We start from the raw sequence: 27,093 nt of genomic DNA on the forward strand, positions 1-27,093 counted from the left end.
TGAGTTACCTAAGTTATAATCTATCTAATCTATATGTAGCGACAAATATCAATATTGGAACTTTCTAAGGTAAAGCAACTTTTCTTTGTCTATGGGTAAAGGTTCCTGCACCTGAACAGATACCTCTTATAATTATAAGTTGGTTTGTTAGTTGTTAGTTAAAACTACATCAATCAATTAGCTGCAATCTGGTGATCAAATATATTGAAAAACAAAAAAGAGATTAGAAGAAAATAATTTTAGAACACCTAAATCATTATTGTCCATATCACACAAAAGCCCTCGATCTGGCCGCCCCTAGCCATAAATTCATAGAGAACATTAAAACACACCCATTAGGCGAAGGAATTGCCCCAAAATGCCTCAAACATGTGTCCTGTAGCGACCTGTCATCGGGGTTGCAAGCACAATGGCGCGGAATTGTATTTTTTCTGCTGGCAACACGTCGACAGACGCGCGCCGCGGGACGCCGCCACGCCTCCCCTTGTTGCAGATTTGTTTTGTACACGATTCATTTATAGAGTAGAATTTCGTTTCAGAATAATATTTTGTGGGTAAATTATGGAATCTCAGAGAGGACATTTTGGTAGAGGAAAAGGAAGTTGCACCTACATGTAGACCTCGTCATCTTTCCCCTACCTATTGAAACAGATTTTGTTTCTAGCCGCGTAGACAAAACTTACCTACTAATGTGTATAGATAATATAATGAATGTGTATAGTCTTATCCTATGCAGTGGTTGCCTTTTATTGATAACCGACAACAAGTTACGTTTTGCTTGAAACTTGCGCGTAAGTATATTGAAAACCAATAAAGCCATATACTACGGCTTTATTGGTTTGAAAAACGCTGAATGAAAAACTTCCTTCATGTTACGCCGCAATACCCTTTAACCCTGGGGATTTTCCTTTCAGCCACTGCTGACAATCCTTTTAGTAATAATCCTTTAATATTATCTAAAGAAGACTTCTTCTAACATTATTAGGGAATGTATTAATTAATTAAGGAATGTATTATTTCTACAAGTATTCCGAAATTGAAACTAAACTTAGGTAAACTATTCTTTGCCCCGCCTGTTTCTAACTAGGCGTAGAATGCGCAGAGCCCTTCGAGGGCCATGTTTTGTACAATAATTAGGGCACTCCACCGCCGCCAACATAATGATATGACAAACGATAATCCATAATAGTGGGCGAGTTTAATGACTATGCGGCCAGATTAGCTACGCTAGTGTGTCATTATTAAAATGGAAGGTTAATCATATTAAAAACTGGGAGTCTTGGGGTAGGCCTGGCGGTTACTAATTTGATGGGGTTATGCCATTGTTTTGATGTCAACACTATATATTTCTAAACATAATGGGGTTTATATTCTTCAAACTCTAAATAAAGGTCACATATTTATTTTCTACAAATCTAATACTGATATAATGTTTAAGATCTAATAGTAGGTACATATAAATTCTAACTGCCTCAACAATCCAAAAGAGGGCTTTAGAGTATGTGCGGAAAGAGAAGAGTCGTAGAATGTATTGGATCCTTTACATTTCACGACTCTTCTCTTTCCGCACAGACTCTATACCTCCGAATCGAAAGCACGTCACCTATCCTATTTCTGAGCCATTTTCTGCCAATTGATTGATTGAAGCTGCCCACTACACTGTTTTGCCAAAGATATCTGGGCTGCGCCGCCTTTCAAACGGCAACCAGTCAGCTCTACCTACCTAAGCTCTCGGGAAAGCCCAATCTTCAAGCACCTCCCGACCTAGCGACATATGATTCGACCAAACCCGATGGACCGATTTCGATTCTACCGATGATCGAACTAACGACATCTAGCATCTAGATCAAATAACGGCTAACGGCTAGTTGTTTTATTTATTTAAATGATGGTAAATGTGTGATTGGTGCTTATGTACGAAATATCATTTGATATTTACCAGTCGCTTTTCGGTGAAGAAAAACATGTAAGGAAACCGGACTAATCCCAACAAGGCCTAGTTTTCCATCTGGGTTGGAAGGTAAGATGGCAGTCGCTTTCGTAAAAACTAGTGCCTACGTCAATTCTTGGGATTAGTTGTCAAGCGGACCCCAGGCTCCCATGAGCCAATGGCAAAATGCCGGGATAACGCTAGAAAGAAGAAGGAGAAATGTGTGAATGGTTTAGTGGATTGTCTCCATAATTGGCTTCGTGTACGTACACACTATATTTTTCTCGACATGGCGTGGCAATGCCGTGCCTCCAGATAATCATTAAGTTTCAGTGTGGTCATTTTTTTATTTCAAAGATCTGGCGCTTCAGAAATTTATAGTACCGTCGGAATCCAATCATACTCAATTTTCTCTATTCAATCGCACAATACAAATGAACAGCTTTTAATTATCTTCCTGCTCAATAAAGGGTTTTAACCCCATATTTTCGATTCGAGCAATCTGTGTAGTGTGTCATCGAGTAAATATGATTACACTTGAACAGCTCTTGTCGCGTCGTTTTGCAACAGCTGGTCGCAAAGTCGTCGAGAGCCCCGCTGGCCCCAATATGTTGTATGGCCCCATGTTGTCATGCTGGGCTTAAAGCTCGTTAAAATAGAAAAAAGGCTACGCAAAAATATTTTAAAAAACGTCGTATAAAGGATAACTCACGCTAGTACGGTCCGGATCCGGGCCGAGGCGTTCGCAGACGCTTGAGTTTTCTCTGTCGTCGGTTTAAACTAAGGCACCCTTGCGACCCCATGTGCCGTGGCGATGGCGCCTGGGGCCCAAACACTGTCAAGTGCACTCGGACTCATGTGTTCTATAATTTTATAATACCCTTCAATATCGAGGGTCTTCCGACGTATGTCCTAAAACATACATACCTACATCTGCTGGTGTGTATAAGAAATGAGGTCATATATATTCTCGATCGTATCGAAACAAACCGCTCTTGAACTTTTGTAGAGTTAGACCAAGAAAAGTCTGCAGCGATTTTGATAGCCCACGCAGTGCGAGTGTTATTAATACGTCATAATTTCATAGAAGTTTGACGTTTAAAATAACACTTTCCTTGGTCTAACTATACCTATTTACTGGATGGAAAGTGTGTGAGATCCAGATCCATGGCGGCAAACGCTGAAAACAGCTTTTTTCCTTACATGTCCTGATACTGAAATGTATATATATATATATATATATATATATATATATATATATATATATATATATATATATATATATATATATATATATATATATATATATATATATATACATACTATACATCCACATAAACATACGCACACACACACACACTCACACTTATGCTCTTGATTTTTTAAACTGTATTAAAATTGTAGTCCTCCAATTCGTACCTTCAATAATATAATATATAAAAAAAAACCTTACCTATTAAGAACAAATTATTGTTAATGTTAAAATTAGTTTTATAATTTTTATATACTTTATTTTCTTTCTATTTTTTGTTATTTTCAAGAAATATTAGTTTTAGTTTTAAGCCACAGTTATTGTTTGTATATAAATTCTATAGGGAGAGCGGTGTCTCTTGACACAAGTGTCATGTACGCTTAAAAAGAAGCACCAGCCCAGTTATAATTACGTTTGTTTGTGCGAACCAAATAAATATTTTATTTATTATTATTTATTTTTTATATTAATATATGTTACATAAGAATTATATACCTAAGGTGTATTCGGGTATTACCGAATGTCGGATAATTCCGAAATTCAGATGAAAATCACCCTTAATTCCATCATAATAAAAGTCTCTTTCGGAATTATCCGACAGTTTTCGACATTCGGAATTACCTGAGTAACCCTTATATTATTATATTTCTATATACCCAACGATATGTTAACTTAATAGGTACATTCTATTCGAATCAATCATATCAATCCTTTCATCCAACATTCAAAGTAACAAGCATTATAGACCCCCTTTCAAAAAAATCGGCTAATATTGACACAGGATCATGAAATATTTACTATTCAAATGTATGATAAATATGCAGATTCGATGCGAATTCAATGCTCTTGTTTGCCTTACTTTATCTACATTCATAGTTAAAAGAAAAATCAATAAATCTAGATGGTAAAAGAAATAGGTACCTATAGGATAGATACCTTCAGTTTTCTTTTTTCTGTAAGCACCTCTTACTGTCCGTTGATTAGGTGCATTTACCTAAGAGTGGTATTCCACCTATCCAATGTCTTTGTCCAATGTGTATTGCGTCTCACATTTTGCTTTAATGAGGGAGTGAGACGCACTGACATTGGACAAAGGAATTGGACAGGTGGAATACCACCCTAAGCTATGTCTGAAAACATATAGGTATAACGTGACTAGTATAGCTACATCACTATGTAGTTATGTAGCTAAGTTTGTTCTTAACAATCTACGTTTGTATCGTTTTTTATATTTTCACCTTATATTCAAGCAAGTCTTGTCGAACAGAAACTCGCTGCTGGCCAATAAATGTCACCGGACTTATTACATGTACTATTGCTGCAAATACAAATTCCATAATACAACGCGGAATAGCAAAAATTCACCCCTGCGTTTATGCCCCTCGTCATCAAACTTCGATTAGGTAAGTACCATAATATTTTCGACCAGTGTGCCTGCCGATTTAAGATGAGATGTATTTGACAGTGATCGACGAAGTACTTTTTTTATCGTTCCTTGTATATTTTAACCAACTTCATAATTCAAAACTAGGAGGAGTTCCTCTTCGTCGAATCGTTTCTGATTTTTTGTACTTACCTACTACAAAATGTATTGTTTATCTACAAAAGATTATTTATACTGCTTCCCTATCACACAGACTTACCTAACAACAGTTCTTCTTTTTTTAAATCATCCTTTACAGTACTTTACAAGTTTACACTGACGATAAAATGACATGAATATACATGTTTCACTGCATCTTTTCGCCAGGACAGCATGCCGATTGTTCATTGTAATATCAACTCTATGGGTTAATATAAGTACATTGACTACACCAAACTTATAATAAAAAGTAAATTACCTACTTAATTAACAATGTGTGTATTTTATACTTACTTAGTTTACATATGTGTGTATTTAGAAAAACACAAATTGAAAATGGGGGAGTATTTTTTACCTATTCAATTTTAGTTTAAATTTTATAATAGTTTAGTATTAATGATTAGCTTGTTTTAAGCTTTACTGTGTATGGTCGTTTTATGTTCTCCCATAAATAACATTTTATTGATTATTTGGAAAAAATAAGTATAATTTCGATAGGTACATAAACTTTTTTTTTGGATTTTATGGCCTGGTTAGGAGACCTTTAAGCCAAGTCTTTATTTTTATTACACTGCACTACTATTAAAGTTTTAACACTGTGTTTTTAATGTATTTGTAAATTGATTGATATGTTTGAATGTATTATATAATAAATAATTTTCAGTGTTGCCAAAAACAACTGACTTAAATAAAATCCGTGTCGCCACGGTAATCGTTTCCTATGAATACATGATCGGGCTGCGCACCCTCTCCATACTAAACTCAACAAACGAGACACTCTTATCACCTAGAAGATAGGGTTCATTATAGAGTGTATCCGATTAGCGAACGAGCCGAGAAATAGCTCATCTAAATGCGTGGCCCAAACTGTTTAACGTTTGCAACTTTAACGACGTTCAGGGTCAACGGAGGAAAATTCTGTGTTGGAGAAAACTTTCAACTTGCGCTAAGTTTTTATTACCTAAGGCTTTCAAATTAAATTAACTTCCGATACTTACTTCCTGGAAAGTGAGTGATAAAAGTAAAACTGGTCAAGTTTGATTCCAACTCCAGCTTCGAGATAAATAAAGGTAAGTTGCCACGTAATAATAGATAGTTCATCCGACCGGTGGGCGAAAGAGGTGGAGGTTGTTTGATATGCCGATATTCTGATGGATTGCCAATTGCCCGCATATAGAAGGTTAAGTAGGTATGTACTCTATGTAGGTATGTAAATTTGGTTTTGAATCCAAATTTAAATACCCACGCTCGCGCCCATGCACGTAATAGTTAAGATCCTTTTTTTTTATTTGTCAGGATATCGCCGTCGACGGATACGTCTGGGAGGGCATCATCATCATCATCAGGTATGTACAAAATATCTGATACGAACGCTACGAACGAAACTTGTTGTGCCAATTTATACCATAAGTATTATAAGTAATCAGTTATAATCCGAAAATAGCTTATAAATCTGTTACGCAGATTCCCAATTCATTGTAAACACAATGCAACCCCTCGAGACTGTACAAAAGCTAATAATTAGATCGGAAATTTTTGGTCAAAACTGCCAAAAACGCGGTTGAACAAAGGAAACTCGATATTCTGTCAAAAAATCACTATAATTTCCTTCCCTGCCACACCCCGCACCAGAAGACTTAATCAGGACGTCGGGGCTTACATTTCTGTTTCCGATACCATATACTATAACGTTTGAACACAGATTATCCAATCAGTTAAGATAAAGGACACGCTTTTTTACCCGCCGCCATTTTCTATAACGAATTTACCGCCAAAAGTTGACAGTTGTAATTTGACGTTTGCGTGGAGGTTTTAAGGTCGCGTTCAGTAATAAGGGAGAGTTCAGAAAATGTTTTCTAAAGCTAGGTGTAGACGTAGTGTGCAGGAGACGGGCGTGTGGCAGGCACGTGATCGAGATTAGGCCGTGCATTCACATCGCGCGCACAAAGCGCGGGGTAGCGGGCGAAACGTCAATTGTGTGGGGCTTGGGGGAGGAAATTCGCTAAGTTAGGTTGGATTTAAATTATAATACGAAATACTAGCTCCTATTTGCATATCCCACGTTTTTTAAGTTGAAGTTTGGAGTGACACTTGTAGTATTGCAGGTCAGGTTTATCCGACACTCTATTAATTTTCACACGGTATTAGCGTACACGGCACGTACTTAATACTTTCGTTTAAGCACCAACATTTTAAACAAATGCTACATAAACGCAACGAGGTAATAAATGTTTAACAATTATTTGCAACAATAGGTTAATTGAAGGAATCGATACGCTATCTGCTTTTATAACTTTAATCCAGTTTAGTAATACGTAGATCTTGGGTTCTAAAGGCCCACGATGGACAATATGGGCCAAATAATGATTAGATTGATTAGGACGCAAACTACACAACATTAAAAGCTAGTTACCTACTCCTTTCAGTCTATGAATCTCGTACGACGAACTATCAGCGCTACCAACACCAATTAATCACTGCACATCGGCCCATCTAGTCAAACAGGTTAAAAAATAAATGATCAGTAAACAAGGACACTGCAGCGCTCAAACACGGGGTGAGGCCGGCCCAAGGGAGCTCGATGAGGATTGATGAATGCGACGATGAGGTAAGCTGCCTTTTACACTGAGATTTTCTATTTATTTTGGGACTTATTAAATAGTAAAAGAGAAGAGGGGTTTAAATGTTGAGGGTAGAAGGTGAAGATGCTTGGACACTTGGTACGGCACATCGAATGCGTAAAGAATATCGTATAAATAAGGGAAAGTTGAACAAAGGAGAAAGGCAGAGAAGCCAAGGACAGGGTGCATACGTGGGTAAACTTAAAGAAAAAATAAACGTCGTGTCAGGCTGTCGAGAAGGCAGAGGAGAAACTTACCGACAAGAGCCCAGCTGTTAATAGAGAAGAGTGAGTGGAATTGACTAAAGATGACCAACACCATTAAAATATCTACCTTAATTTTTTTGGCACCTGAATGAGAATCAGTGACGGTTAGTTTAGGTTGGTACCTGTATAACTTTGCTTCGATTTTTCTGACAGGATGGTTTCCACTTATGTTGTTCTATGCACCTTTGTCTTCAAGATTTTTGTAAACAAAAAATCTCCAAACATAAATTTCGCCAGGATGATAAACTTGTCCCAACTTGTTCAATAAAAAAAAACTTTATCCTAAAATATTTTTATGGACATTTACCGCATCGCTTTCACCAGCGTAGTTGCTCCAGTGTGTCTCTGGGGACAGAGGACGCATATTGAACTCATTTCATTATGTACATACGATTAATGCCGAGGGCTTCGTCCCAGCGTGTCCTCGAATTACGCGCATTGTGGTGACAATAGCGATTTATAAATATAAAACAAGAAATGTCTGGGTTGTTCATAAAAGTTAAGCATAATGGAAATAATGCTCGACTCGACAATGTATCGGTTAAAGTAAGTACTATTTTGTATAACATGTTTGAGTTTAAAAAAAAAACTGAAATCATTATATTTTAGAGTTAGTCTACTATCGCATCAGTATGAATCAAACGGAGATATGTAGAGGACGCCTTAAGAGCTACCTATTAGTCTTACTGGTTATGAAGCTTTTTTGCCCGAAAGCTGCATTTTGAGAGGAAAGCAAGCCGCTTTGCACGATGATAGTGGAGGCTCAATAAAACGATATTTTTCGAAGAACCGGTAATTTCGTCCCTTAGGAGCCGAGGTGAAGCGAGGTCTCTTATAAACTGAAAAAAAAAATCGTCAATTTTTACGGATCCTCCGATTTTGTTAAATTTGGTGTCAATTGTAAGGAAATTACTTGCTTCATCGTAAAAAAATTAAAATAAAATATGTCAATACAAAAATAATGTAAAAAAATTGAAAACCTATTTTTTCCTTTTACACTTTATTTTTGCAAATAGTGTGTTCCATATAAAAAAAGGCTACAAAAAGCTCTAAATGATAAAATCAAACATATTTCTTATCGTACATTGAAAACCGTATCAAAATCGGTTAGGCCGTTTATGAGATTCAAGTTTTAGAATTTGGCTGTTTTATTTACTTGGCGATAGTACTGTCATATTCTTGAGTCGAGACTTTTGCTTCTGTTAATGACCAAGTTTATGCGCTGTAGGTTGTTAGGATAAGCAAGAAGCTTCCTTCCAGGCTTTTTCGATGCGCCGATCGATTTCCTTGGACTGCTTATTATCGAAGGATGCTATCTCGCCCATCCAGGTGTATTCGTCAACGAAATTGTATATCCTGCCCATCTACCGTGACCCTACGTTTCACGCCATTGACCATTAACTGGGTTTTTGTCCTGTTCATTTCGAATCCGACTTCAAGACTTGCTGGTCTAAGGTCTTCTAACATTTTCTCGAAATGAGGTGCAGTGTGGGAAAACAAGACTATGTCGTCGGAAAAACGCAGGTTTGTCAACCTTATTTCGCCGACGTCAATCCCCATTGTTTCCCATTTAGCCACCAGCTTCTGGACGATTTCCTGTAGGCAAGAGCTAAACAGCTTTGAAGATAGTGGGTCAACCATCCTGATTTTTGCCTCAGCACACTAAGAGCCGCTTGTCTCTACGGCTACTGGTACCTACTCGTATGTACAAATTCGTAGGCAGGCTCCAAATTGGAATATTTCGCTCGTTTAAGTTTTGCTGCATTTTCGGCGGCTGCTCCAACGCGCCCTGTGGCCTGAGGTGTGAAGGGGCAAGTGTGCTTACACACGTCGCATCCCAAATGAGGCTGTGTTTTCGCGCTCACGGAAGCAGTGTCAAACCATCTGGCCTTTTTCCGTCAGCCCTATTTAGACCCTGAGACTCCAACACGCATGTCGGATGTCCAGCGTCCAGTAGCATCCTGAAGTACCTCCTGCCTTTATAAGCTTATTTGGTCCCCTAGAAACCATTTTATTAAATTGTATGATGCACATATTGCACATGCAGAGCACAGAACGGTTTTTTACAGTAAAGAACAAACTTGTAACTAACCTTCCCTCAACTCAAGCTGCACTTCACAAACATACGTTGCATGCAGCGTACCATGTGAACCAAGTACGAATGAAGGCGGAATAGACCTTTTCAGGATTCCGTACCCAAAGGCTAAAAACGGGAGCCTCTTACTAAGACTCCGCTGTCCGTCTGTCCGTCCGTCTGTCCAAACGGACAGAACTGGTAAACACCAGGCTGTATCTCATGAAATAGGCAGTTGAAATTTTCACAGATGATGTATTTCTGTTACCGCTATAATAATAAATACTAAAAACAGAATAAAATAAATATTTATTATACAAGAAACGTATTTTTTTGCCGTTTTTTTGCGTAATGGTACGGAACCTTTCGTGCGCGAGTCCGACTCGCACTTGGCCGGTTTTTTGTGAATATATACACATATTTTTAAAATAAATAAAGTAAATACCCACAAGATACTTAAAGTTTACTATGATATACGTGCTTCTTGGTCTATAAAATAAATAAATAAAACTAAGCCAACTTCTGAAACATGGATCTCATAAACTGCTTATCTGATTTTGATGCGGTTTTCAGTATATTATGAAAAATGTGTTTAATTTTATGGTATAGTACTTTTTTCTAAACATTATTCAATGTGGAAGACACTATTTGCACAAATAAACCGTAAAAGGAAAAAATAGGTTTTCAATCTTTTCACACTATTTTTCTTTAATAATATTTCGTTGTTGTTTGTTGTTTTAATGGGCCTCCACTATCATTGTGCAAAGCGGCTTGCTTTCCTCCTAAAGTGCAGCTTTTTTTTCATAACAAGCATGACTATATTTGACTACTACTTATATGTTTAGCAATTATTTAAGGATGTCTCACGTTAGACCGGGCCGTGGCCGGCCCGGAGCTTCCGGCGCTTACTTTTCTATGACATGACAGGAGATCACGTGATGCTTTCCATAGAAAACGTTGCACCGGAAGCTCCGGCCCGGACACGGCCCGGTCTAACGTGAGTCAAGGATGAATCACGTACGTATTGTTTCGGAGAAATCATCGGATTTTGGCTCTATATATTAATAAATCGTTAGCAAAAAAACACGTGAAACGATTACCCATCAAACTGTTATTTGGATTAATTTAATTCTATCCTTTTCTGTACAGTCAAAACTAACGTCTTTTTATTATTGAAATAAAATAGGTATCCCTTATCATAGCATATCCCTTAAGCCCTTAACACACCATGTTTTCATTCTAGTAAATAAGTGTACTACCTACTCGTAGTGGAAATAATCCTTCTATTTCAAAATCAAACCCGTCTACTTTCACGAACCCCTATTAATCGTACTTATGTCACAGGACTCTACACTGTGTATTTCTTAGAATACGGTTGTTTTTATGAATATCACATCCCTGAGATACGATTTTGCGAAAGTAAATAAAGTAAATTAAACGTGCCCGCCGCCGAAACGTCTAGGGAATACGGACACCTCGGGGTGGTTAATCGTAGCCAGTTTAGGGTTAAGGGGACAGATGGGACCTTAGGTTAAGGTTGACATCAAATTATTACTTACAGACAATATAAGTAGTAGTATTTTACCGCTGTCGTATACTTGCAATGATACGAAACTAGTACAACACCAGAGTGATTCAAACATAAACTCTTAACTAGGTTAATTGTCATGTTATATTTGACCCAGTACGGTAAATTGCCACATGTTTGACAGTCTCATACCAAGAGTAGGGTTAGTAAGGAGTACAAATGTATGGAGCAGCATGCACTTTTGTCTCAAGCGATGCCGCTTGGCACGATTGTTCCTTAGATCAAACAAAGCTGATTTGGCCCGGTAGCCACGAGATCGTACCGTGCATACCTGTCCCGTACCGTGTGTACCTGTCTTATGTACAATAAAGTGTTTAAGGTGACAGCACCAGTCATGGGACATTTAACAGGAAATTTGGAGTATTTGTGATATTTCCCTGATACATGTAAATGGTCTACCGCTTAGCGTGTTACAAGATGAATGTCCTATCCGTCTTTCATGTTTCAGGCGTGTTGTATCAAAGATACTGCAATGAGTTTCCACATACTTAACAAATTAAAACTATGTTTTTTTTTCTCCAGTCATGGACACCAAAGCTCCAGTATATTAGAATTGTCTCGATGGGTCTAATACAATAATAATTGTCTGTGGAAAGAAAAATACATTCAGCGATAAAAGCTTATAACAATAATTGATTTTTTTGCCATAACTTATTCCCTATTTCAATATTTTATACTGATAGAGCAATGTCCATTATAGGGGGCCCATTACTGGATCCACGTCCATTATAGGGTATACTACATTACATACATAAATACATACAATAGTTGCCCGTTTGTCACCTCTATTGCTTGGAATTAAAATTGGGAGTTGCAAGTATTGGGACAGTATTGCCCATTTTTAGAATAATCGTTATCTTTGCTGATAGACACCTAAGTTAAGTAGTTAAGTAACGCAAAATTCTAGTTATTTAAGACGGATAGCTGTAGTTATGATAAAGCTGCGTATTTACTGGGGCCCCGGGGAGGCGGTTTCGTTACCCGGTTCAGTAGGCCATAATAACTTGAGGGAATTCGCGGCACTGAGCTGCCGACACCCGGGTAATGTACGTTCGACGAGTTGCAGTGCACGCTTTTACGGTCTGCACAATCAGAGGAATTTTAGGGAGCCTGCCCTAACTCGCTCTCGGTGCACAATGCGGCGCACTCTCTCTTATTTCCCTAAAGTACGAAAATGCACGTAGCTCGTGTGTGGATTGTAGACATGTTATATTATAACCAAGCGAATACAGGAACTAAATACTCTAATAAAGTAAGGCATAACACGTTAAGTATCTTATGCCTTACTTCATGTTTAGTCAAGGAAAACTCATGCATGAAACAGCGACCCAAATCGAATCTCTACCTCCATCTCTAATAAAATTATCACAGTGAAACATGTTTGACTACGCAAACTTTCCGTTGTTATCATACAGCTATGCCACCGATGCGATGACAGCCATGGATTCAGAGACTAGTCCGGTTTTCGGTGCACCCTCTTCTATCGTACGCTTAGTAATCATAATATTGCCATATCTATAATCTACGCGACACATGTGCCGATTACTCTGCTCACCTATTTGATACACTTGCCTCATATTTCACTTCCATTCCAGTGCCCTATGATTTATGTGCAAGGGTTTGCTTACGAGGCTAATCTTTGTACTTGGCAGATTTTACGAGGAGAATAAGCAAGAAGGATGGTCTAGTGTAGGTATATATTGCTTATCGAATGAACATCTGAATAGCCTGAAGGCTAGCGGAAGTCTCTTTGTGACATATGGAGTTGAAAAGAGACTACCTATAAGTAATTATAAACTTCCGCTTGGATAGTCTAACAAGCCAGCTTTGTCAGTAGAAAAGGCGACAAATTTGATAGAGTTAGACCAAGAAAAGTCTGCAGCGGTTTTGATAGCCCACGCAGTGCAAGTGTTATTTATAACGTCATAGTTTCATAGACGTTTGACGTTTAAAATAACTGTTGCACTGCGTGGGCTAATTATCAAAACCGCTGCAGACTTTTCTTGGTATACGTTTAAATGTATGCGCGAAGGGTTGAACTCTCATCCAAATTTGAAATTCCTCCTTTTTCCACTGTCAAAGTTTCTCTTCATCCTTTTTCTTCCATCCATTTTATTCAAATACCTAAAGATATATGTAGAGTATAAGTAGAGTCGGACCAAAAAAGTCTGCAGCGGATTTGCAAGTGTCATTTATATACGTCATAATTTCATAGAAGTTTGACGTTTAAAATAACACTTGCACTGCGTGGGCTATCAAATCCGCTGCAGACTATTCTTGGTCTGACTCTAGTAACATTCGTGTCAGCTTTCGTGAATCGACCTGTAATAAAGCACTTCCGTTCCTCATTTAAGGATGACTCACGTTAGACCAGGCCGTGTCCGGGCCGGAGCTTACTTTTCTATGACATGACAGGCGATCACGTGATGCTTTCCATAGAAAACGATGCGCCAAAAGCTCCGGCCAGGACACGGCCCGGTCTAACGTGAGTCATCCTTTACTGACACTCAGAGCCTAAACCCTTGAAGGTATTAGCTCCTTGAAATATAAATCATAATATTCTCTAGCTCAATTTAGAAAGGATTTTTTAAAACTGCCCCTAAGCAGTTGAAAGTTTGTACCGACTTCGATATTTCCCAAGCCACCAGACCGACACCGTGCTTCCTTAGCACGGCGTTTACAAGCAAATCTTGTTAATTCGCTGCGAGCGTGCGTGCGGCCCACCGCGTCGCGTGCCCGCCACTCAGCGCTCACTCAGCTGCCGGTATCGTCGCCGACACAACTAGAAGGGCAGTTCGGAACTTCTGAAACGTAGGTTTTGATTTAGGGTTTTTTTTTATTGAGTTTTTTTTGTCGTAGGTGGAGGTAATCCTCATTGGATACTGCCAGCCCGGTTTAGGCATGGCATGTCCGACTTAGCTGGGATTGCTCCAGCTGCCTACGGACTAAAACCCTCCACCCTGTCTAGTATTATGTTTCAAGAACGTACTCCCGACAACGCACTTACAACTCTGGTGTTGCAGGTGTCCATGGGCGACGGTAATCGCTTACCATCAGGCGATTCGTCTTCTTGTTTGCCTCCAAAATGAGTGAGTAATGATTCCATACTCCCAGCAATGCATAAATACCTATACATAGAGTAGGTAAGTTGAAGTGCTAAGCCATTTGTGATCTTCTGTAAGGTGGAGGTACTCCCCAGTGGGGCTGTTCCTGATTCGAGCGAGATGACATTTCGCTCTACTCTACCTCTCTCATACCCGGATATCCATCTTAAACTACATCCAACCGATACAAGGTTTATAAAATGAGTTTTTGTCAAACATTTCATTTTTGGTTCAAGTTATTATCTGCTGACTGAGATAAGCTGTTTCCACAGGCAACTATACCTACTGTACTCATCGAGGCAATTCTAACAACGCCAAACACAATTCGTTTGCGTTGTTTTATAACATACTCGTAGTTCCCATGGCCACCTCCTGTCTCCATCATCAGATCAGCTCCATGTTATCATCATTTATTTCATTATGTAAATTACATATGTATGAAATCGGATCAGCTCAATCGGAAATCGGGAAGTGGGTCAAATTTAGCTTCCAAAATTTGACCCACATAAACTAACAGGGCAAGTAAAATAAAAGCTTGTAATGAGGTCCTATTTGAAGTGTACTTGTGCGGCCGACTGTACATTAAAGCGGTTGCAAGTCGCGTCAGTCGCGTCACTGTCAGAGCGCGAATCAGCGTCGCGTGAGCGGGCCCAGCTGATCGATACGCTCGCCGACTGATAAATATATCAGCATTGCTTTATATCAACTATTAGTCTAACTCTGTTTTTGTATCCTAGCTAAAATGACAGTTCATTGGCCAATCAACTACAGTAGGCCGCCTAAGGTCGGCAGCGACACCAACTCGGCAACGACGAAGACACACATGACGAATACACATGCTCACTATATACAACATTTTTTCATAGGAAAATGAGATGGTGGCGTATCTGGCAAATCTGAATATCCCCCAGGAGTAAAAACCATAATTAAATACGTATAAATTGTCATATAAAAGACGAAACAAACATAATTAATTGCGGTAGCCGACCCCAACTATAGCGAAGTCAACCGGCCTCCGCGCAGGGACATTTTCATTTTTATCACATTTACATGGCATTACACGTTATATCGCCGTAATAGTGTCGTAAAGCTGGGCACTTGCCGGGCCATCTGTCGATGTTGTTCTCTACTTGTTAATGGTTAATCTATGTTGTCATGCTTGCTCGTGTTGCTATACCTTTAAGCTCTCTGTTGTGAGTCTTATAAGCCACAAAAACTTAATCGTCAGGTACCTACCTACGGCTACGCTCTCATTTTAAAACGAAACGCAGGTTTAACATGTTTTTGTTGCTCACAGGGGTATTTACTGAAAGTTTAACACAAGTATTATTATCTGACTTTTTTTTATTGATTCAGTCGTCGTAGAATCACGTATGAAAGTAGTTTGTGTTTAATTTAAAGGAGCAAGACTCGAAAGCGCAAAAAATCAAAAAATAGAACGTTACATTACGTACGTAGCCGCTGGCCGCTGCCGTCAATTCTTTTGAGAGCAATTTGTTTTTAGCGAAACCATTTACCGAAATGAATGGCACAAATTCAAAGTAAACAAGAGACCCGGCACGCAGCGACCCAGTTCAATTTAAAGCTTCCATTTCCTTTACCTATTTTCTTGTCACCTAAGACGGTCGTGCCCGCAAGCGGAGTTTGCACTTTAGACCGCGCGACTCATTTGCAATGGAAGTCACAGCCTCCTCTAGAAAAAAAAGCAAATCCCCGCTAGGGAGCTCCGACGTCTCACACCCATCCCGCTTACACTTTATTAAACCAGTATTGTTTGTGTCCCGCTCTCACCCGGCCCGGGTTATTTCTTGTTGTCGCTCCTCCCGCGCGAGACACGTTTATTTTTCATTTCTTAGGGGGCGAAGAAAATAATTTTCTGTGAGCTTTGAACCCGCGGCTGGGGAAAAATGGGAAATTTGGAAAATGTAATTGGATTCTAGACTAATCTCGTCGCCTCTTCGTTGATAGGGGAGAGTGCGTGTCGAAAAAGAAAATGGAAGACACCTTTACTGGCTGTATTAACTACTGAGTTAGATAGCTATCTTTAATTTCTAATTTGCGCTCGAGCTTGGCTCCTTGCAGACAAAAAGTTTATTGCGACAGGATTTCTTTTGCTTCGCGGTCTTTCTTTACGGTATTTAATCTATCTACCTACAGCACCCACTAAACTTTTATTATACTTATTACCTTAACCCCCGACGCACGAAGAGGGGTGTTATATGTTTGACGCCAATGTATGTCTGTGGCATCGTAGCTTTCCAACGAATGAACCGATTTCGATGCGGTTTTTTTACGTGAAAGCGACTTTCCTTACGGTGGTTCTTAGCTATGTTACGTTTGATAGAAATCGATCCAGCAGTTTAAACACAATATCAGCCCTTATCCAAAATGTTGTAAGGCATTTTTGGCATAAAATGGATTTGTTTGGCATATAGCGTAGGGAATTTATAATTTTTTTAATTTAATAGTTATTAGATCCCAGATACTAAATTAACAGTTCACCCCATATCACAGAATCAACAATAGGCAACGCGGCAACTACTACTGCTAGACACCAAAATTGGTGTGGGAACTTGTAGCGAAGCGACGAAAGCGCGGAGTGAGCCACGCCTGCCCAAATACTTACTAATCCTATCTACCGCGACTCTATAACCTGAACTCTGTTAATCCTCGATGGTAAATAAGATACATTTGATCGAAGTTTAACCGTCGTCGGTCCTTCGAACCGGATCTTAAACTGATGTTCCCTACTGTCTGGCTACTGAAATATTACACAAATGTTTGGCGGGAAATTTAAAAAATCTTGGGCTGGTCACTCTTTGTGTAGTAGGAATTATAGTTTTGATACTAGAATATATTTTTGATTTTCTGTGCACACGTAAGGTACCTAAGGATATAAGTTAAATATACGTTGACGTGCACTCAAAGTCAGCTCACATAATTTCTACCACTATGTAAAGTACAGTCAACGATAAACACATATGTTAACACTTTCTCACCATATACCATTGTAACAAGGCGAAAAATGAAATGTAGTGTAAATAAGACCTAGCTCGATAATACCGTAATATTAATCCATCACCAAAAAATACATAAGTACTATGCCAAATATGATAAATGCTAAGTATCAAAATATTTATAGAGCACCAACCTTCTAATTTGTTTACATTTGTTTAGGAGTTGTAAACATTGCAGTTTTTCGTTATACAACGCTACACGTCGACTTCGCACATTGTCGTAATTATTTACGAGCTTAAATAATAGTTTGCGAACTTCACTCAGTATAGACATTATTAATATTATTTAAAATAAACCCCTTATAAACGGCAAACAATTTGAATGAATACATTTTAAATTGACAACTGACTTTTAGCTTTTTTTAAAATCATAGACAATTGGTGATACAACAACGAAATATCTGTCAAAATTTTTGGCTAGCCAGACTCTAATAGGTCAAAACTGAGGCGGTTATTGGTAAGAAGTTATTGCCAGCCCACGCTAGCGTCTCTCTTTTGAGCGTCGGCGTCTAGTCAGCGCTATGGAAAATGACGTCGCTGCGCAGTTAATGCGTCCAGCGGCCATAGAGTAGACGAGAATGACTAGACGCCGACGCTCGGGAGACACTAAGTGTGGGGTGGGCCCTTAATATTATGCTCAGGTGGCGATTAGTTCAAAGCTATAGATGGTCAACCAAATCTTGTCAGTAGAAAAAGGCGCGAAATTCAAATATTCTATGAGACGATATCCCTTCGCGCCTACATTTTTCAAATTTGCCGCCTTTTTCTACTGACAAGATCTGCTTGACCATCTATATCTACTATTCTCTAACAGCTTAATAAGTGATAAGTCTCTATATCTAGAACAATTATTAGACTGTAACAAATACTTATAGCTGGTCAAGCAGATCTTGTCAGTAGAAAAAGGCGGCAAATTTGAAAAATGTAGGCGCGAAGGGATATCGTCCCATAGAGAATTTGAATTTCGCGCCTTTTTTTAATGACAAGATTTGCTTGACCAGGCGGCTTAGCACGGTCGCGTTTTTATCCCTTGTCACCATGCCTGTCACGTTCTAACAAGTATGTAAGTGCGAAAGGGACGCGCATAGTGATAGTCGATAAAAATGGAACCGTGCTGAGCCCGCAGCTATAGTTAAGTTTTCTAGTGTGGCAAATCATTGTTTCTTCCGCTACCTACTATTGATGTTGACTGTACCTAATAAGTAAAAATAATAATAATAATTAACTAGTTTTAGTACTTAACAATACTCAGCTTGCTTTAACTATGTAAGTACTAGAAAAACCACCGCGCAACTGCTGTACCAATCGCTTTATAATTTAACGATTATCAATTTGGCTAATATACTGGGTCAAGCAAATCTTGTCAGTAGCAAACGGCGGCAAATTTGAAAAATCGCGGGTTAGCAACACTGTGTTCGAATAATGGGGTTGGCCGGTGGAAGTTTTTAGCAGATGGCGCCATCATAGCTTGCCCCGTCAATCCCTAGAATTGTGTCAAATTTTTGTTTTTTTAATACCCTGGATGCCAGCTCTTTAAGCCAAATCTCATAGAAAAAGGGGCAAGCTATGATGGCGCCATCTAGGCAAACCTTTGACAGTTGCCAACCCCATTCGGAAATCGTGTGTCATCTGTGTTTTATCTGTGGAATATGGATCGCTAATGACAGCCATCATCTTGTTTGTTTACATTCTGAATCGATTCTATTTCAAGAGATATTTCTGCTGTGTCACCATTAAATACCAATATATTAAATAAGATTGTGCTTAATCAAAGCTAAGGGGTGCCTACAATGCCTACAGTGCCAACTAAGAAATCTAATAAAATATTGAAATCCAGTAGGACATCTACCTGCTGAAGCAATGATTTTATTCATACATTCTTGTTTAACGGCATAGTCCACTTCTAATTTTATTTTGAGATCTTCAAATTAGTTAAACATTTTTATCAACATCACACACCGCTTTTAAATTGTCCGTCCATACCTATTAATAACAATTTCTAACATTTTCAATAGAGAATCCGCGAGTGACAATTTGAATTGACGTACGTAATAGAGCGCGCTCAGCGGAAAAAAGTTTTGGTTCGATGTACATTGTACATTGCTGCTTTTCTTAGCGCAATACTACTCTTTGAGTGTTGCCCTACTTTAGTTTGCTTTACATTGCTACTGATAAGATTTTCTTGACGCACATATTATATTATTATATTTCTCATTTTTAGAAAGAAAATTCTAATGAATAATAAAAAAAGTGGGCAAACTCGACCTTTACTTTTTTCAAATTGGAAAGGTTATTTTGTACAAAATTAAACATAACTAGCGCCATCTGTGAGCATTTCCCTACACTACTGATCGCATGAAGTGGCGTCGACCGTCCAGTAGCGCCATCATTGGGGGAATAGGGGGTATTACTGCAATGTTCTGCCGCCAGAGTGCAGCACTAGCGGCTATCGTAAACCATAGAGTACCTTATACATCATGAATCTAGGATATACCTGGATCTGGCATGAGTGGTGGGGGTAACTGACAGAACGGGATAGTCTTATGTATCTTTCAGTAGGAGTAGCAGCGAAAGAGCTATTATTGTTTGTCCTTGTCACAGTCTCACATTTTATTTATTCCCCACCTTTTTTTTAGTATGGATAATGGTGGGCAACAAATGAATTCGACCAATCACAGTTTCGCATTTGCGTATGTTTTGTCCCTCACGGAGGCACGCGTATACCACTTCTATACGATCCTACCTTCTATGTTATACATACTGTGCCGCAAACTGTTTTTTGACAAGTTTTCTAAGATAATAAAATATGACATTGATGGATCAAGGCGGTTTGTTTACCAAGGGCCTACCGGGAAACGCGAAAATATAAATTTTGTTATCTGCCTCTTTATCACTCGAATATGCAAGAGTGATAGAGAGGTTAGATAACGTAATTTTCATTTTCTTGTTTCGCTTTAGACGGAAAATAGGGACTACCTTCTGTATGGAGAAGCGGTCACGTGACATCGTCCCCTTTCTTCAGGATAAAAAATTGTTCGTTTCCTAATTTCGGGAACACTAGTTGCGGGGCAGGGCATCCATCTCGATTTAGGTATGTTAATGACATGATCTACATTAGGTACTAAGACCAAGATCAGCCTACAAAGATTTTGATAGCACACGCAGTGCAAGTGTCATTTTAAACGTCAAACATCTATGAAATTATGACGTATAAATAACACTTGCACTGCGTGTGTGCAAAATCGTTGTAGACTTGTCATGGTCTAACTCTATATTCTCTATAAAATAAAATAAGAGATTCATTGTAAATATTTATTTCAAATACTATGAGTGCTTATGGTAACCAATGATACATGTTGCTCGTCGCCGTGCGGCGCTACTCTTACCTAGCCATTGGTTTAATATCACGCTTGAACCAACGACGGCCTGCATGCGAGCTGTCTAATATAAAAACATCTTCCAATTGATTTAAAAACTCTCGCATAAAGGCATCTTACAAAACTAGATTTATGTAGACTTTATAATATAATCATTATTCACCATTTTATTCAACCAATAATTCTAATCTGTGAATAATAATTGTATTTTTTTTCCGTATATATAATTTTATTAACGATTCTTGTTTATCACTAAATTCTCTATACACAGAGGCACACAATGCTTAGATACTAGCTCCGTACTTTAACTATGAGCCTATGGTTTCAAGTACATATGTTACTCGATAACGACTTAGGCTACCTATGTACAGTCCGCGGAATATACACACTTGTCAAAGCAACATACACTATTGGCACTTTTATAGTTTTCAAAAATCATATCAAGAGTATAGGAGAAGACTCGAAACAATGGAGTCCAGACTGACTTTGTAAATGCTAAATGGTGTATTGTATTAAACTAACCGTAGTATCATGTGTAGGTATAAGTAACGTTTGTGTAATTTTTTACTTTTATTAATATAACCGCTTCATAACCGTTAAGAGCCCATCAACGTGCACATTAGCGCCACAGCTAAATAATCGTAATTATTTAAATTTAACGAAAGATATTGAAAAAAGGGGGCCGCTCCGTACTGTATTGTGTATTTAAGTACCTTTTGAATACATCAAACTAGTTTTTTATGTTGCTGGATTCGTCAATCTATGCGTCCAAAGTTAAAACGGCCGTTTTGTTTTCAGTTTCAGTTTCGATCTAGCGACGAAACCAGCAACATAAAAACTAGTTTGATGTATTCAAAAGGTACTTAACAATACAACACAGTACGTAGCTGCCCCCTTTTTTAAATATCTTTCGTTAAATTTAAATAATCACGATTATTTAGCTGGGGCGCTAGTGTGCACGTTGATGGGCTCTTAACTGATAAGCTCATAAATGTGTGTCAAAAAGGTTAGAAATTTGAAATGAATAATGTGCTAGTTTGACAAGTAGTGTAATGTGTAGTTACCTCTCTATGCTAAACCTATAGGCGGCCCTCCGACCTTACGCTGTGACCACAGTCGGACCTTACAAACTAACATACTGATATTATTTTCATTGTTGTTCTCAAACTTCTTTTATACTGTAAATCTGATCTAATTTAATTAACTATTACGATAATATCATAACATACAAAACTAATCATTACGTCGAGTGTCAAAAATGTGTATAACTTGCACCAGTTTTATTGTAACTTTTCAAGCATTATACTACAAAATTTCGGAAATATTTGTAACGTTCCACGGGAAAAGATACCTTATGGCGGCTGGCGCTTACGTCGCATAGCAGCGCAATAATATTGGAGCGGTGTTAATAACAGCGCAAGCGCTAACCGCCATAAGGTACCTTTACCCGTGGGACGTCACATTTAGTTAGTGTTCAATGTAAAGGAAATGCGTAATTTTATTGTGTAGCCTCTAAAGTTCAAGAAATGATCAATAATAGTTATATAATCGGTCAGTCAAACATAGTGTACCTATTAATAATAGCTTAAACCTAAAAAGCGACTAGAACTAAGAAAAATACAACCTAAGCTCTTACAATTGTCATGAACCTAAAATAATTCTTCCTTTTCAGGAGTGCGAAATAAATAATCATTTTTAATATTTACAAAAAGTAAGTATTGCTGGAACAACATAGAAGAAAAGTATACGAACAATTGTTCGAGGAATCCTATCATTATAAGAAGTTCAGAGATCCATATTTGAATACAAGTGTTGAAGTGTGCCATTTCAGTAGATAACCAATGCTTCAAAACATCTCTAGCATTATTTCTTATTAACTTTTTAACATGTTTAAATGGCGTTCCGAGTCATAAAAAGTTGAACAAGTTAGCGTTAACGGTTCGCTAGTCCTTTAGCTCACTCATACTCTTCAGCCCTTTACGAAACTCAATCGTAGATCAAGCGGGCCTCCTCATATCGCTATAGTTCGTTTTTTTAGCATTAAGAAGGTAAGCGATCTTGACATATCTTTTAATTGAAAAACGCTTTTTAAAAATCAATAACTTATCAGCAAGCAAAATAATATAAATGATCGTATTAGATTCATAATTGTTACATATTTGCCGTGACTTATTTAAAAAAAAAGTGTTTTTCAATTAAAAGACACGTCAAGATTGTTTACCTTTTTTCTAATGCTAAAAAAACGAATTATAGCTTGCTCTAACATTTTATAACTAATATGGGCAGCTAAGTTTGCAGTAGGTAATTACTAATTACATACTTTATAAGGGGTGATGAAGCTTGGTTATGCTATGAAGCGGCAACATACTATTAATATATATCGTTACCTTTATCTTTGTACAAAGGTTTATTCAATAATTTATCGAAAACCTTCGACATTAAAGGCCATCATTGTCAAACATAAAACCAACAATAAAATATAATAGAATACCAATCCAACAGTACGCAATAAAATTAATATCGTTCAACTTTAAATATAGTTATTTGATTGTGCAATGAAATATGTGCTGGTTCATATAGAAACTACCTATATGTTGGCACTGATATTGCAAAAGATACAATAAAATTATTGGAAAAATCAAACTCTCCAAGAATTAATTACATATTTATAAGTCACCCATTAAAACACAAGAATCCCAGTGCGTTTTTCTAGCAGTCGTCTAAAATTTTGAATGATTTGATGTGATGCTTGCCTCGAAAAAGATTCCATATGACTGGAATTGGAGTAACATCATCTATTACTCCTTGAATGCCAGCGTGGAAAAGCTAGCTTTACGAGCACATGTGATGAAATTAATTTTCTACATAACTAAAATCACACTAAAGCATAATTAAATTTCCGCTCCAATTTAAAACAGCTGCTACAAAAACCACATCATTCACTATTCCTATCTTGACAACCTCTAAAACAATATTTCTATCATTTATTTAGAAATCGTATCACTTCGAATTACCGAATAGGCTTAAATCAAGTCTTTGTTTGATTTACATCTAACGTATTATACCAGGACGCCTTTGATATGTTGTGCGCGTGCGTCTTTAAGGGTGCGGCCACATATCGGGATTCGGGGAATATCAGTGATGGCGTTTCTCGCTACCCAAGGAAAATGGAAGATACGCCATCACGAATATTCGCCGAATCCCTGCAAGTCTGGCCGCACCATAACACAATTTGGTTGTAATGTAAGCTACTAAGAAAAAATGTAGAAAAAAATATACTATGCCACATGACATATATATATAGCGGGATTCACGATGAATGAATGAATTCTCAGTTTCATTTAAATCTACATTGATTGTGATGGATTTTTACTAAAATTCATGTAAGAGATAGTTTTAAATGACACTGAGAATTGTATGTTAGTCTGAAGTCCAAAACAGCAATAGCTAGCTCGCTCATATTATCTAATTTAATGCCACTGTTCTTGATTATAACGAGATAGATATTACAATTTCAAACTTGTGTGTAGATACTGGTACTACCATGTGGTAATGTACAAAAAAGCCTAAAAGTATAATACACAACATGAGTATGATGGTCTTTTATAAATAACATATCCATCACTATCAGCCTCGCTTGCAAGAATTCCATACAAGAAATCTCCTTGATAAGATCGACTAATCCATAGTCAATTAGAATCACAAACTAAAGCATATAAGGTAGAAGTGACGGATATTTTATTTACACCATAAACAACCAGCATAAAAATGTTTGCCATTAGTTCTATTGAACTAATGCTTTTTGCCGGAATTTGAACTCTATGTAACTGAGGTCAATTTTTCGAATGGTATGGATTGACAATAAACGCTTAGTCCACGAAAAGTCGAATCGTATGGATTGACAAAACACTAATAAGTCTAATCTCATTCGTGAAACAAGCCCCAGTTTAAAAAATCAAATAGGAATTACCCGCTGCCGTAGTTAACGCGCGAGTGTCAACACTGTCCCGTGCTATCACTGTTAGGTTAGTATCACTAGCGTCCGGTATGAGTGTCGGTTCAGCCGTCAGCCGGCGCCGGCGCCGGGGGCTCGGGCGCCGCCGGCGTGTCCGAGGATCAGGTCTTGCGCAGCTCCACCAGCTTCACGTCCTGCACGTGCAGGTTGTGCTTCGACTTGGCGGCGAACTTGATCACCGCTTGCGTGGACACGAGGGGGACGTGTCGGAGATCCAGTCTAGAAAATAAAAGTGGTATTACGTATGATTCTGGCAATTAGTTATTCAATAGCCGTCAATCAATATGACGCTAGTGGCCATGTATGGCATATATTAGTACTATCTGGCCGGCTAGCGTGACGCATGAGGTCTCGCGCGCGATTCCAGAAATCAAGAGCGCTAATTGAAGTATGGATTCGCGCGCGAGAATGCAAGTCATGCTAGCCAGTCCAGATCCACTCAGAACGAAGAAACTGTCGCGAGACCCAGCTCGGTCCGCGGAGAATTTGTGGCTGAGACACGTCTGTACAAACCTAACTGCGTGACAATTTTCGCGCATGACATGAAAATTTTAAGGCCGTTTTATCTCGTTATGCAATATGCATACATGCTTCGATATATTTTTGTTTCGCCCTCCGGTTGACCGCTAGAGAAGTCCGCCTGCTGTCTTTAGAAGTTTGCCTTTTGTACAGTTGTAATGTGCAATAAAATTTTGAAGTAATTACCTGATGAGGTTGGGGCAGCGCGCCAGATGGTCGAGCGCGGCCTCGGTGAGCAGGCGGCAGCCGCCCAGCGACAGGCGCTGCAGGCCGTGGTGCGCCAGCTGCGCCGCGCCCGCGTCCGTCAGCCGCGCGCACGACGACGCGTCCAGTTCCACCAGCTTTGGTAACGCCTGGATAACATATGCCGCATTAGATTACATGTCGCTTTTCGAGATATCACCAGTAATTGCAAAATTCTGACTATTTGATTTTACTTAAGGCCTTATTTCCTAGCACTTTGAAATGTATAAAATCTTTTCTCAAAAATGGACGGCAAAGTCGACTTTGCCGTTTAAAAAATAGGTTGCGAAGCGCGTAGTTTATGGTCAGTCAAAAATTAAAAAGTTAAAAACATTGCAGTCTCGATTTTGGGACTGCAATGTTGCATACAAATTCCATTATTTGTCGAGTTCCAAACTTTTTAAAAGTTGAAATGGCCATATCAAATGAAGGCACAGGCCCATTAAACAGCCAAACAGATGATTAGTACCGCGACTATTTAGCTGTCTCAAATAGGTTGGCGTATTTTCGGCAGAAAAATACACTTCTATTTTTTTATTAAAAAAATAAAAAGGCGGCAAAGCTAATTTTTTCAATTGTTTCTACTTTTTTCTGTGAAAATATATACGTAAGAAAGTTGCTTTTGTAAAATATTTCTATGATATTTATATTTCTTGCACCATTTTTGAGAAAAGCACTATATATGACTCGGCTGGAAGGCTACTTGCTGGCTTCGGATTCAATTAAACGGACTCCCAAGGTCGTCCGTTTAAAACGAATCCTCAGCCTGCAAGTAGCTACTTCCGAGCCTCGACAATAATGTACTATTAACTATGAGACATTTCTCACTTTTTATACAATGAAATAATATATTATCTTTATAGGATCGTTGAAGGATTTAGAAGCTATTTTCTGACGCTCGTAGATTAATGAAGCATATGTTGTAGTGTAGCTAGTATTCATCACAAAATTTATGACGTCTTTGAATGCTTACTTTTACTGGGTGGGAAACTTCTAATGGGTTTGTAGAAACGGTAACAAGTTTTAATTTTTTATGACTCCTTAAATTTTCTACAAATATTTAATCTAACTTAAGAGCTCATTAGATCTATTTGATGGACACTGTCTGTTCTTAAATTTTATGATATTTTCCAGTCGTTCTCAATAGAAAGTGTCCGGCGACCAGATGTAATAAGCCCTTTAACCTCGTGGTAGTAAATACACACCTGCACAACATATCTCATGGCCACATCCGTGATGTCCGTCCCGGGCAGGCGCAGCACGCTGAGCGCCGCGAGGCGGGAGGGCTCGGCGCCGGTGCGGTTGCCGCCGCCGGGCCGCGAGTTCTCGGGCGGCGCCAGGACGCCACGCAGCTTGGCGTCGTCGAGGCAGCGCGCGAACGACAGGTCCAGCGACGTCAGCGGCGGGCACGTGGACGAGCGCAGCGCCAGCGCCGCCTCGGCCGGCGAGCCCGCCAGCGACAGCGAGCGCAGCGCCGGCAGCCGGGCTAGGAGCCTAGAAACATA

The 27,093-nt window shown here is 38.7% G+C and overlaps 1 protein-coding gene and 1 long non-coding RNA gene across 2 annotated transcripts in view; both read right to left on the reverse strand.

The window, feature by feature from the left end:
- LOC134800122 (uncharacterized) overlaps positions 1 to 27,093 on the reverse strand; it is a 285,699-nt gene that overhangs the window by 4,604 nt on the left and 254,002 nt on the right. The gene's annotated exons all lie outside the window — the stretch shown is intronic.
- The window catches only part of LOC134800009 (jmjC domain-containing histone demethylation protein 1), a 44,757-nt gene continuing 38,396 nt past the window's right edge, over positions 20,733 to 27,093 (reverse strand). The window contains exons 19-21 of the mRNA XM_063772446.1: positions 26,794 to 27,082; positions 25,532 to 25,698; positions 20,733 to 25,045 (exon numbers count right to left, since the gene is read on the reverse strand). Of these exons, the coding sequence (XP_063628516.1) occupies positions 24,928 to 25,045; positions 25,532 to 25,698; positions 26,794 to 27,082 (574 nt within the window). The 3' untranslated portion in view covers positions 20,733 to 24,927. The remainder of the gene's footprint in view (positions 25,046 to 25,531; positions 25,699 to 26,793; positions 27,083 to 27,093) is intronic.

Source organism: Cydia splendana, chromosome 19 (assembly GCF_910591565.1).
Source record: "Cydia splendana chromosome 19, ilCydSple1.2, whole genome shotgun sequence".
Classification (NCBI taxonomy): domain Eukaryota; kingdom Metazoa; phylum Arthropoda; class Insecta; order Lepidoptera; family Tortricidae; genus Cydia; species Cydia splendana.